This window comes from Perna viridis, chromosome 5 (assembly GCF_037379345.1).
Source record: "Perna viridis isolate PV_CMFRI_1.1 ecotype Kerala chromosome 5, ASM3737934v1, whole genome shotgun sequence".
NCBI lineage: Eukaryota > Metazoa > Mollusca > Bivalvia > Mytilida > Mytilidae > Perna > Perna viridis.
The window spans coordinates 22,839,247-22,853,745 of record NC_142449.1 but is presented as its reverse complement, the minus strand read 5'-3'; the positions used below and the strand labels follow the sequence as shown (position 1 = coordinate 22,853,745).

Here is a 14,499-nt window from a genome sequence, read left to right as displayed (position 1 = left end):
TTTCTACATAATTTTGATATAGTGTGTTTGTTTTAAACGTGGGAGGTTATCCATTGCCAAATAATACTGAAGGCTGTAACTTTCATGGTAGGTGAAGTTCAACAGTCATTATAGGACAAAACACAGTCTTCAATTTTTTTCCATTCTTAAAGACTGTTTAAAATACTGTGAACTCAAAATTTTTGCAGGCTGTTATTTATTGCAGTGTCAAACGTTTCCTATGGGTGTGCCTTTTGTGGTCAAAGATTTTTAAGTCTTAAACAATGAAACTTTTAAGTGGATGTTTTAGTATCAGCAGAGATATGACCTGTTTTAGTCTTTCAACTTGACTATAGTGTAATGTACATTTGAATTGTGATAGATAAACATAAAGGGTTACATGGTTTTTCACTTTATGCTGGTACCTCACCTTATAGAACATTTTGCCTACAGGCACAGGCTGAGATGGTAAAAGCATCTTCAATGTTTCTATGGTAACCAATGGATATTCCATCATAAGGGAAAAATAAGTAGGAATATCCCACTGTCAAAGAAGAATAATAAACATTTGGTGATAGGTCAAGAGGGGAACCATAAATTTAAAATCCCCAAGTATCTATTTTTGCCTGAGGCAATGCAGCAGGAATGGAGTAATAAATTCATTGTTTCTCAAATGAGCATTTCACAAATTTTAATTATGAAACTATTATGTCATAATCCATGTCTTGAAGAGAAGAAAATCACAAAGCCATGTTTGTTGATTGATCACGCTGTACTGATTTTAACCTTGTTCAATGATAAAATCTGAAAAAAACATCTGAACTTTGATAAACCAATGAGAATCAGAGAAGAATATGAAAAGAATTATAAGACACCTAATTTGAGAAGCAGTTATGTTTCTTGTGGAAAACAAAGAATGCAAAGCATTATATATTAATCAATACATATTAAAGTATCAGAATGTTACTTATAATTAGCTATAGAATGTATACTGGTATTGTTTTAAACAGTGTTTGACCTGAAATTAAACAGCCCAAAAGCTGGTGTGACATCATTATCATGAAAATAAAATTCAGACACTGCCTAGAAGTGATTCATGGTGTAAAAAACCCACCAAACAAAAAATGCTGTTTGGTTTATATTTCCAGGTTAGTAATTGAAGTCCACTTAGAGGCCTTGAGCCGACATTTTTCATCCTGGTGGGGTTGTTGTCTCTTTGACATTTTTCATCCTGGTTGTTGTCTCTTTGACATATTTCATCCTGGTGGGGTTGTTGTCTCTTTGACATTTTTCATCCTGGTTGTTGTCTCTTTGACATATTTCATCCTGGTGGGGTGGTTGTCTCTTTGACATATTTATCCTGGTCGGGTTGTTGTCTCTTTGACATTTTTCATCCTGGTGGGGTTGTTGTCTCTTTGACATTTTTCATCCTGGTGGGGTTGTCGTCTCTTTGACATTTTTCATCCTGGTGGGGTTGTTGTCTCTTTGACATTTTCATCCTGGAGGGGTTGTCGTCTCTTTGACATTTTCATCCTGGAGGGGTTGTTGTCTCTTTGACATTTTCATCCTGGTGGGGTTGTTGTCTCTTTGACATTTTCATCCTGGAGGGGTTGTCGTCTCTTTGACATTTTTCATCCTGGAGGGGTTGTTGTCTCTTTGACATTTTTCATCCTGGTGGGGTTGTTGTCTCTTTGACATTTTTCATCCTGGTGGGGTTGTCGTCTCTTTGACATTTTTCATCCTGGTGGGGTTGTTGTCTCTTTGACATTTTCATCCTGGAGGGGTTGTCGTCTCTTTGACATTTTCATCCTGGAGGGGTTGTCGTCTCTTTGACATTTTCATCCTGGGGAGGTTGTTGTCTCTTTGACATATTCATCCTGGTCGGGTTGTTGTCTCTTTGACATTTTCATCCTGGTGGGGTTGTCGTCTCTTTGACATTTTTCATCCTGGTGGGGTTGTTGTCTCTTTGACATTTTCATCCTGGAGGGGTTGTCGTCTCTTTGACATTTTCATCCTGGAGGGGTTGTCGTCTCTTTGACATTTTCATCCTGGGGAGGTTGTTGTCTCTTTGACATATTCATCCTGGTCGGGTTGTTGTCTCTTTGACATTTTCATCCTGGTGGGGTTGTCGTCTCTTTGACATTTTTCATCCTGGAGGGGTTGTCGTCTCTTTGACATTTTCATCCTGGAGGGGTTGTCGTCTCTTTGACATTTTCATCCTGGAGGGGTTGTTGTCTCTTTGACATTTTCATCCTGGAGGGGTTGTTGTCTCTTTGACATTTTTCATCCTGGTCGGGTTGTTGTCTCTTTGACATTTTCATCCTGGAGGGGTTGTTGTCTCTTTGACATTTTCATCCTGGAGGGGTTGTTGTATTTTTGACATTTTCATCCTGGTGGGGTTGTTGTCTCTTTGACATTTTTCATCCTGGTGGGGTTGTTGTCTCTTTGACATTTTCATCCTGGAGGGGTTGTTGTCTCTTTGAAATTTTCATCCTGGTGGGGTTGTCGTCTCTTTGACATTTTTCATCCTGGTGGGGTTGTCGTCTCTTTGACATTTTTCATCCTGGAGGGGTTGTCGTCTCTTTGACATTTTTCATCCTGGTGGGGTTGTCGTCTCTTTGACATTTTTCATCCTGGTGGGGTTGACATATTCACAAAATCCATTCTCGTTATATTATATTTCATGTAACAATAGTCTTTAAGAAACCCATACATTCATCTCCCACTAAAATCAACCAAATCAAAAATAATAAATCTTGCAAAGCACCAATTTAAAACAAGAACTATACAATTTTTATCTCAAAGGGCAATAACTGCATGACAAACTAAGACATGTTATGTGGTCTGTTACCTATTCCTGTATTAGAAATAAAAGTGAAATCTGAGGGTTTTTGACATGCATGAATCACCTCCAGTTTGATTTTTATAAAGTCTGCCAATTAATTCTTCCTCTAAAAGATATAAAAATAGCTAAAAGACCCAATATTTCAGCTTGTACATTAAAATGAAATCTTCTTTTCAATGTAATATAAAGCCAGAAATGTTCAACCTTGATTATTATAAGTAACATTTATGCCCATGAATGTCTAAAGTAGGTTAAGTTTAAGCCGGTTTTTATTTTATTGTAATAGGCATTTCTACAGAAATAAAATTAAACAAAACCTGGCATTCATGATACATGTACCTCTCTTAAGATCATACTAAGGTCAGTTCTGGCCCCGTGCGAGAGTAGTAGATTGATCATCTCTGTATGGTTCTGACAGGCTGCATAGTAAAGTGGTGTAGCATTTCTATCTCCCTGGTAAAGAAACTTTATATGTTGTACAGTTTATACTGTGAAAGTACTTAGTGGATGCCAATTGTTGTGGATTAGGGAAGATACACAAGTTCATGGAGTCTTGAATTTGTGGTAATTAGGTTTTCAGTAAACACATTAATGAGAATCTCCATTTTGTTGTGAACCAAATTTTGTCGTTTGGCTCAACCACAAAAACCATGAAAATTGGTACCCCATGAACAATAGTACTATCACATTAATTCATTAGTTAATTGGACAAAAGGGCAATAAGTTTCAAAAGAATGATTGTTCTGCACTTTCTTTCTTAGCAGGGTAGGAAACTCACTCAAATTCTAGCCAGTCCTGAACACAATTTTTCAATACATTTACTATATGGCTATATAGAGTTTTGCTAAAATTAGCCAGCCCTGCCAAAAAATAGCCTGTCTCTGGCTGGTGGACAGGTTACTATTTCTAACTCTGTTCTTAGTCATCCCTGCTATTAGTTGTAAGAAGCTTGAGTATAAACTTGTGAAAAATCATTAAGAAGTGTAAGTATGAGTGTGCTTACAATATTGTATGAATAAAAATAAGCAAGATTCCATAAGTTAAAAGCTATAACTATTACATTTGTCAGTATCTTGTCCCTATCTTTTCTCAACTCTTTTACTATGAATCTTATAAACAATCTAAAAGAAATGTAGGCATTGGTGTGCTTACAATGTAGGCATTAGAGTGCTTACAATGTAGGCATGAGAGTTCTTACAATGTAGGCATGAGAGTGCTTACAATGTAGGCATTAGTGTGCTTACAATGTAGGCATGAGAGTTCTTACAATGTAGGCATGAGAGTGCTTACAATGTAGGCATGAGAGTGCTTACAATGTAGGCATTAGTGTGCTTACAATGTAGGCATGAGAGTTCTTACAATGTAGGCATGAGAGTGCTTACAATGTAGGCATGAGAGTGCTTACAATGTAGGCATTAGAATGGTTACAATGTAATGATTGACAAATGCATACAAGCCTGGTATTTCTATGTCCCTGGCTTCAGTTTCACAAATAAGTGTAAAATTGATCGTAAGTCATGACATAACAATGCTATTTTCTGTTATGACATCATTACTTACGATCAACTTTACAGTTACGACTTTTTGTGAAACTGACACCTGCACTCTGCATTGCTGAAGGGAACAGCAAACTTCTGATACATTAACAGCAATAAGATGTGAACAGTTGAGAACTTTAAAATTAATACAAACTTGATCTGCATAATTGAAAGTATGATGATATGTGTATTATAACAATTTACCATATTCTTGAAGTTAACATTAACTTTTTCTCTTCCTTCTGTTAATCTTTTAACATAGCTCACATCTCCAGATAGCACACCATGGGCTAAATTCTACAATTTAATGTAAATTAATAGAGAGTGAATTCCTTACTGTTTACAGTTACATCAGCTGTTTGAAGTTGAAGTTGATATGCCACTTTTGTATGATAGAGATGTCAAATTTGGTTTACTGATTAAATAAATCTGACTATGAAATATTGTATGACTAGAAATCTCAATAATTCTAGGTGGTCACATGACCAAAACAATTTAGCATATTTTAATCATGGCAAAACTGCATGACCTCAGTAAGACTTGAAAAAATCATTAGTTGGCATTTAAGAGGGCACATTATGGTAAGCCAACAGACAATGAATGCATACACCATACTTTACAATCACAGAGAAAAAAGTCAATGTACACAGAAATGCCTCATCTTTAAATGACTTAGTATTTTAGTGGAGTCCGAGGTGATCATTTGCTTTTGTTACTTTGTATGTATGATTTTAGTTACTTTATGTTCTTAGTTATGTATGTCTGTTTTCCATGTCTGGTCTTTGTCCCTGGATTACATTCTTTTGATTACTGCTGTAACCTTGGCTCCCTTGATTACTCTTACCATAGATATCTTTGTATCACTTTTTCATTTGGCCACACACGAATAGCTGTATACCACTATTTTATTTTGGCCTTACAACAAATATCTTTATTCCACTTTTTTCATTTGGCCTTACCACAGATATCTTTATACCACTTTTCCATTTGGCCTTAATACAGATATCTTTATACCACTTTTCCATTTGGCCTTACCACAGATATCTTTATTCTGCTGTTTTATTTGGCCTTACAACACATCATTAAACCACCATTTTATTTTGGTCATACCTTAGATATTTTATACCACTATTACTTATTTGGCCATATACTTTTTGAGGAATGTGGTTGGAAACAAGAGGCTCCCAGGAGCCTGAATCATTCACCTGGTAAAAAGTTTGTCTTTCAAGAGCAATAAATTTCACAAGATGTCCAACAATTTTGACTCAGGAGGACTGGTAGGACTTATTATAAGGATCATTTCAGCAATTGAAAGTTTCTTTCTATTTATTATTATTTTCAAGATACTGGCTGAAAACTGAACGTCGCTTTTCATCTTTCAAGGGCAATAACTCTTACAAGGAGTCGCCTGACAACTTTGATCCCTGAAGACATTTGAACGCCTTATAATAAAGATCATTTCAGCAACTGAAAGAATTTGGCTAAATGCATGTGAAAAACTACTGTCTGACTCCTATGTTCTATTTTTAGTAACTGTGACCATGTTTTTCGACATATCGAAAATCCCCACATCAGTTCTATACAGGATACCCAAAGAACATTCATACCAAGTTTGGTTCCAATTGGTCAAACAGTGTCAGAGGAGAAGATTTTTGAAAGAAATAACATTAAAAATAGCAAAAATATGTCAAAAAAAGGCAATTCAGTGGATTCCGCTTAATTGCATAGCTTATTTGCCAGTAAAAATTATGCAAATAACCGGGCTATTCTTATAACCGAAATTACGATTTTACCGGAAGTGTGAGTTCAGGTAAGACGACGATACTGTGGATCAACCAGGGATATCACTGTTCAACATTTCTGATCTGGTATTTAATTGTTATAGACCTTCTCATTGTATTGTTCTTTTATCAATAAATAATAATATATATTGTGTTTGTCTTGTTTAATGACCTTCTTTACGTTGTGTGTATTTATAAATAAAACCACATGTTTCTCATCTATAAATAGTCAAGTAATTTCCTGACCTTTCTACAAAAGAAAATCCCATATTTCATATTTCAGCCAGGATTCAGTGTAATATTCATCAATGTTTGCAGTTTGTGGGCTTTTGAAATGTTCTGTGTGTTTTTATTCCTCTGTTCATTGTACACTGATAGTTGTGTATTGTACGCGTCATTGATCTCGATATATTCCTATGAAGTGTGGATAGTATGGGGCACCTTAGGTTAGTTGAATTTCATAAGACATTGTACTGAATGAATGACTTTTAATTTTCGTATGATATTTATACCTAGTAACCCAAGCTCACTGAAAACTGTTCAGCTCATTAAAGAAAATTATATTTACATTGATAATCATTTGTAGTCGGAAGAATTTAAATAGGGACAAAAAATACCCCAAGCCGAATCTCAAGCCGCATCATAAGGAGATGTTCGGCATGTTGTCAGAAGTCATTGTTCACCTAGGTGCTTGTTTATTTTAATGTAATTAGAAATCATTTATATTGTCTTTTATGTCCATTATTTTTTTAATCCATTATTAACACCTCCTGATTGATGATAATCTAGTTTTTACAACAATACATATGATTGACATATTTATGACCCGAAGGCTTAAAATAGAATTTGGGAAAACCTGTCTTTACCTGGACGAGGCAAAATTCTCTATGCAATAAACCGAAATGCACCTCCAAGGCCTATGCAAATAAGCGATTTTTTCCCTAATAGAATAATAGGAAATGGTTTTGTGCAGGAGAAAATTATGCTAATAACCGAAATATGCAATAAAGCGATATGCGATTAAGTGGAGTTGACTGTAACACCAACATGGCTTAATGGATTAAAGCGAAAATTTGACCACAGATAGATTATATCATGCTGAACACTTTTATCCAGTCAAAATTTAGTTAAACCTAACGGTGTTAGAGATATATACGAAAAACTACTGTCTGACCCCTGTGTTCTATTTTTAGTAATGGTGGCCATGTTTTTCAACAGATCAAAAATCCCCACATCAGTTCTATGCAAAATACTACAAGGAACATTCATACTAAGTTTGGTTATAATTAGTCAAGTAGTGTCATGGGAGAAGAGTTTTGAAAAAATGTTAACGACGGACGATGATTGATGCCAAGTGAGCTAAAAATTGTTAACAATGATGGTCGACGAAGACAGGCGTCAAATGATGGCAACAGCTCATATGACCTTTGGAAAGGTGAGCAAAGAAGGGTTTTCGCTCAAGTAAGGGGGTGCCAATGAGGGGGACTACTAAACTTCATTTGTCCCTTCCATGGATATTTTTACAACACTTTCTATTTTAGCTTTACCATAGATATCTTTTTAACACTATATTTTCATTCAAGTACCACTATTTTATTTTGGCATTACCACAGACATCTTTATCCCACTGATGATTCTAATGATATCTTCTGTTCCTTTTTCAAATGCTAACTGTAACAGACTCTTTCCATCCTAGAAAAATAAAATTAGGAAATCGTGTACTAAAATACTTCTACTGAATACAATATAGTAAGCACAATTTAACAGCAACATTTGAAATACATTTTGTGACAAACCAGATGCATCATTTACTCAAACTATAATTTAGATTTCTCACCCAATTTCCTTTTTCCCTTACCTAAAACCAGATCCTATAAACTTTTTAAACAATGTTGAAAATCTAGCTTACTTACTAAGAAATATATACCGTAAGCATCTTGTAAATATCCAATCTACATTTACAAATTCACTGCATTAGTCATTTACTCCACCTTAAAATCTTCAGTATTTACTCTTAACTTACTCATCTTGATTAATATTTTACCTTCAGAAGTTCCAGGTCATTTACTCCACTTTACAAATTTTAATTATTTATCCCTAGTACTTGCTTGTCACTTACCACATTCATCTTATAAATATCAGTTTCGCGCCACTCTTCACAAGTTTTAAGTCATTTACTCCACTTTACAAATTATTTTGTATCCACACAGTATTCTAGTTCCTACCCATTCAACTATTAAGATTTTAAATATCTACCTTACACAATACTACATGTAGTTCACACATTTTAAGCTTGTATTCAACCCTGAAAGTGGATGCCTAGACATACTAACATTGTAAATATCTACCTAACACAATACTGGTTCACACATTTTAGCCATGTACTCCACCTTACAAATCAATCTGTAACCCTGATAGTAGATGCCTAGCCATACTAACCTTGTAAATATCTACTTTGCACCACTGATTCACCAGTTTTCTGACTGTACCGACATCATCTGTCTCAACAGCTACCCATAAGCCTGGCTATATAAACAATTAACATTGATATAGAGTAATCAAGGGAACCAAGGTTATAGTGGTAATCAAAAGAATGTAATCCAGGGATGAAGACCAGACATGGAAAACAGACATACACAACAAAGAACATAGAGTAACTAAAATAATACATACAAAGTAACAAAAGCAAATGAGCAACTCGGACTCCACTACAAACATCGACCGATTGCTCATAAAAAGTCAAGTCCGGGGTAGATGAAAGAGGAAAGGAAAGCTATGACACGTTGAACAAATCAGTCTTCATGGCGCAGATGGATACACCATAACAATCCACGAGTTCATGATGATGGCCAAAAAACTTTTGTAGTGATGACTTCAATCTTGTAGCAACATAACCCTGCTCCAGAAGCCTATTTGTTAGAATTCTAGTGCGATACAAAAAGTCTGCATAGTCTCGGCAAGCTCTGGCATAACGTATGAGTTGTGATATGAACACTCCATCACAGGTGCTGAAGGGATGTTGCCACAAATGAAAGGAAAGTTGACAATTTTGAATGAAAAGTCATCAAATTTATCGTAAAATTTGGTCAATACTTTTCCTTTATCATCGATTTCTAAGTGTAGGTCAAGATATGAGGCTGACTTTACTGTGTCTGTAGTATCCTTTACCTCAAGTTCTTTGGGGTAGATGGGATGTATCAAATCCCCAAAATTAGGATTGTTTAAAGATACAGTGAAACTTCTCCAAACCGACCACCACTGGGACAAGAAAAAATGGCCAGTTTTGTGAAAAATAGCAATGCATTCTAAGAGCTGTTTCAATTAATGTACTCTATAACCCTACACCTTGTCAGTTTGTTGGTCAAGACATTTAATGCCTATTCAAAACTTTTAGCCTTTTTATTTCATTTCAAAGCTTGCATCATTTGTAAATGATTTGATTTTACAAACGGAACTGACGATAAAATAATGTTCACGGTTTTGAAAGAAGGTGTATTAAAGATCAAAGGGCTATTGATGGTAACTTGTTATTTGTATTGTTTTCGTAAATTACTATCAACAAAGTCTAATAATTTCATCCCTATGTTGTTTTGGCTTGGGCACAGGTCACATTAATTGACAGTTAAAAGATCATAAAGATCGTACTATTAAATGACCCCGGTTGCCTGGCATGTGAACACACCAATTAACAGCCAACCAATGACAAAATGTAATGTTTGGATTAAATTTGTTGTTTAAACTACCGTTCCCTTCAATTATCATCTGTCCACTGATGAAGTGAATGAATTATTAATTACGTAATATTACTTAATCATGGACAGTTTTGTTGACACAATTATTACAGGTGAACAATAACCGGGCAGCCGGAATTGAGAGGTTGTTTTTATTTGAAATATGTAACCGGTGTACGGTTTTAGGGGGTGGCCGGTCTATTGAAGAGAAAACACAGGTATAGGTATATTGGCCAGGACTTTTGAAATTGGCTAGTATGAAGGGAAGACCGGTTTTCTGAGGGTCCGGTTTGGAGAAATTTCACTGTAATACGTCATCTATATAGTGGAAACTAAGATTAAAGGATCTAGCTAAACTATATTCTTTCTTTCGGGTCAGATCAGCTATAAAGTCAGCCTCATAAGAGTGAAGGAATAGGTCAGCAAGTAGAGGAGCACAATTTGTTCCCATTGGAATGTCAACCGTTTGTTGAAAAAAGCGTCCACCACACTGGACAAATATGTTGTCGATTAAAAATTCCAGCATTTTGTAAACATCTTATTCTGTATATTTGGAAGATATTTTAGGAATCTTGAGATACTTGCACATGGAATAACATTTTCTAATTTTTATTCACAAATTTATGCACCACTCAAGCTAAGAATCATGCAAAATGTGATACATGGTTGGAAAGCTTACCTATTTTTAATTTTGATATTTTGTTTAAAATGATTAAGCAAAAAGAAAATGACATATGAATTTTCATAGAACCCTTTTTCATAAGAGATATGAATTATATAGAATGGTATTCAAAATTAAGGGAGGTAACTCTGTAAATGACAATAAAATATAGTAAAAAACCATTGGATTTTCAATGTTAATTATCTCCTAAGAGCATACAGATTGGTATGAATGATCATACATTACATCATATAGACCAATAAAGCAACGAAATAACAAAAATAAAAATGTGTAGCCTTTTTTTGGGGTGAATCACATATTACAGATTCTTCAAGATACTATTTCTATAAAAATATTCAAACATACAGATTATTTTGTTTAAAGCCTATCTTCTTGGATATTTTTTCCTCGCAATTTTACTAAGCTTTGCCTATGTTTTGATAAGAGACTAAACATCAACATTGTGATAAGCAGGTCATCATAAAAATAAAATACAAATGTACATGTACATGTACATGTACATGTACATGTACATGTATAAAGGTGGAAAAAGTACTGGGAGTTGAATTATAATACACTGTATAAAAAAAAAATTACCACATATTTCATGCAGATGTCAGCAATATCTTTTGGCAACTTTCCAAGTCTTAAACTACTAACAATACTCTTCCCATCCTAAAAAAGGTACAAATATGGCCACTGTTACTAAAAATAGAACCTAGGGGTCAAACAGAATCATGCCAAATTCTCTAAGTCCTAGCTGACATAAAAATACAGTATTTTTTCAAAACTTTCCTACTTCAGCCCTATAAAACTCTACATCTGTACCTTGATGGCAATAAAAGTAATATATATGCAAATCCAGAAGGTGCTGTTGTCCATTTGACTGGATCATTTACTTCAGGTGCTTTCCTTCAGATTTTGCTTTACAATTCTCAATTCTACATTGAAGGATTTAAGGACTAGCTTTGTTTGAGAAAGTATATAAAACTGGGTTTAGTATTAGCATCAAACATTTTGAAAAGGATATAATTATACACTCTTACAACATTAATACAAAGTTTCAATCAAGGATGATCTAAGATTGATTACCAATTCTTTCGTTTTTGGGTTATAAATTTGGGATTACCTAGACCTTGAATTTTCTACTATATGTATTCATAAACAATTTTATTTTTTCACTACCGAAACCTTTGGCTTCTTCATTCAAAAGTCCTGAACTTTTATTTTTTCATATTAGTTAGAACCTCTAACTTTCTCTTCACAAATTCATGGACATGCATAATGAATGTTCTAGAGAATCACAGAACATGAATACACAACATAGAACAATGTACTTACATTACTTTTTACAATCATATCAGCATTACACCTGAGAAATGCCTCTATTACTTCAAGATTGTGAAATTCTGCTTTGGTCAAATACTTGTATAAAGGTGTATTTCCAGACTAGGAAACAAAAATACATTCATTTGATAGCAATTACATGGGTGGTTCTAAGGGGGGATGGGGCCTGGGCCACCTTATAAATTTGCAAATTTAAGAAAATAGCATATTTTTTAGTGTAAATGCCCAGAATGCAGAGTTGAGCATAATTTTTCCCAAAGCTTCTGGGGGCCTTAAGCTGCACCAAAACCCTCTGCCATATAACCACCCCTGTGAGGTGGGCAGGGTTGATTCTCTTGACCCCCCCCCTCCCCCCTCAGAATTCTGAGTATTCTTGTTGATTAAATGGTAACAGCAGAAATTTTGTTTTAATAAAAATGAGATACTTTGAATTCATTCACTTATTTTGTATACAATATTACTTATTAAATATCAAAGAAATAAAACTGCTTTTCAACATCTACAAAAGAACCCATTCAAGATTTTGATAAATACTGTAGAAGACAGACATGTGCAAAACTTTTTATTTTATGGTCATTGTGTCAAAATAGAACAGATTTACATGTAGTTGCATAATAAGTCTAATAATCTAGTGAAAACCAAAGTATGATAGACATTTAGACAAGATGATTACTTGTTTAAAACCCCAACATTTAAAATGTGGACTAAAAAATGCAATACATAATCCAAGTGTAATGTACCTCATCCTGTTTGTTTATGTCTATCCCATAATTACTCAGGATATACACTAACTGCACCCCATCCTTTTGATGTTTTGTTTTCTCACAAAATGCACTGATAAGATTGTGAAAGAGGTTACTAGATGCCTGAAAAAAGCAATGTTAAATTAACATTATGCTAAATGAAGGAAAAACTCCAGCCAAATAATACAAAACTTCACAATATTTTTACAAACATAGACATGTATATCTACATGTATTTGACAAAATCCATGAAATAAATGAAAAAAATATTTTTTTATTTTAAGAAAATACCTCTAATGAGAGTCAGGTTGCACAAAAGTAACTTAAAAGTTCACCATTTTGAACAATTTTATAAAATGATATTAAAAGATAGCCAGAATTGTGTTTATTTGAACCATATGATATTTTGAACAAACATTCATAGTCGGAATGTATTTAAATGCTAGCTCTGAACATCATCTGACTTATGAAATTCACTCTAGATGCTGCATCCAGCCCTACCAGAAAATGCAAGAATCTTGCAAGCCAGGAAAAAGTCAATGATTTTGTGTGACGTTATCCAATAGTCAAAGGATGTTTTATTTGTATAATATTCCAGAATTTCAAAAGGCCTGTCTCCAGGCTCAGTAAGAGAGGAAACAATCATCTACCATTGCATGGAGATTAATTTAAATGGTCGAAATAAATGCAAGTATGGTATAGAACAGTAATACACAATCTTACCTTAAGTTGAGAATCTGTTTCCTTTTCAAGTGCTTTGATCAACTGACCTGCATCAAGGCTATTGACAGCTTGAGCCAATTCCATTCTGGAAAAAAAAGAAAATGTAAACTGGAATAGCAAGAGATTTAAGAATTAACAAATATTTTTAAAATGAATCCATGTACAGTCTGTATTACCAAGAAAACATAAAAGGAGAAACAGTAATGGAAAGGATATTTTTTGAGAATATATTTCAACTTCACTCAGATTTTATACTTCAGACTTTCAGGTCAGTGTAAACAGTGTAAATACACATATTATGCATGTTAATGTAATTTGTGTTGAACTGGGTGAGTGGCGGATCCAGAGGGGAGTACAGGGATTGGCACTCCCCCCTCCTTTTATTGGAAAATTTGTCATTTTCATGTGACAAAAAATAGCAAATAATGTCAAAGTGTCCCCCTTTTTCTGAGGAACCTTGATTGGCACCCCTTTTCTAAGAGTGTCTGGATCTGGTCCTGTGGTTTGCCACCATATAGAATAGAAATTCCTTATGTTAAGAGTTTTATATACATGCACATATGTAAGCCCAATAACTGTTCATTATATAAACCCAGTTCTGTTTTTCATATGTATTTGAAAGTATTAAAAATTATCTAAATATAATGGATTTGGTGAACATGTCAAAGAGACAAAAATCCCAACTGGGATGAAAAATGTCTGCTGAAGGCCACCCTAATTAGGAATACTTCAAGCTGCATATACACATGTATTTCATAAAAAAAACTCACAGTAGTGGATCAAAGGTAGAGTTCAGAAGGCTGAAACCCCCATTTGTTCAGAAATTTTCATTAATTTTATGGAATAACGTGACTTTGAACTCCCCTTCCACAAATTTCTGGATATAATTCCACCTTTGTAAATTTATGGATTTACAGTCTGTAAATGACCAAAGGTCAAACAATGCCATTTTTGAAAAAAACTTTCCACCACTATCAATTAGTTTCTATTGCTTAAATTAATACAGTCACCACAGGAGCAGATCCTTTTGTCCCTTTGGTCATTTACAGACTTAAATTTGACTATTATTGTACAGCGAAATTTTATTACTTGTTCTTTCTGAACTGAATGATTAAGACTTCATCAATGTATGCAAGCACCTCAGGTTACAT

The 14,499-nt window shown here is 34.4% G+C and overlaps 1 protein-coding gene across 1 annotated transcript in view; it reads right to left on the bottom strand.

Moving 5' to 3' along the window:
• LOC148616550 (uncharacterized) overlaps positions 1-14,499 on the bottom strand; it is a 34,985-nt gene that overhangs the window by 18,233 nt on the left and 2,253 nt on the right. Inside the window, exons 2-10 of the mRNA XM_088583696.1 lie at positions 13,349-13,433; positions 12,623-12,748; positions 11,877-11,984; positions 11,133-11,210; positions 8,583-8,669; positions 7,752-7,835; positions 4,567-4,659; positions 3,164-3,277; positions 410-523 (exon numbers count right to left, since the gene is read on the bottom strand). Coding sequence (XP_088439822.1) covers positions 410-523; positions 3,164-3,277; positions 4,567-4,659; positions 7,752-7,835; positions 8,583-8,669; positions 11,133-11,210; positions 11,877-11,984; positions 12,623-12,748; positions 13,349-13,432 — 888 coding nt within the window. The 5' untranslated portion in view covers position 13,433. The remainder of the gene's footprint in view (positions 1-409; positions 524-3,163; positions 3,278-4,566; positions 4,660-7,751; positions 7,836-8,582; positions 8,670-11,132; positions 11,211-11,876; positions 11,985-12,622; positions 12,749-13,348; positions 13,434-14,499) is intronic.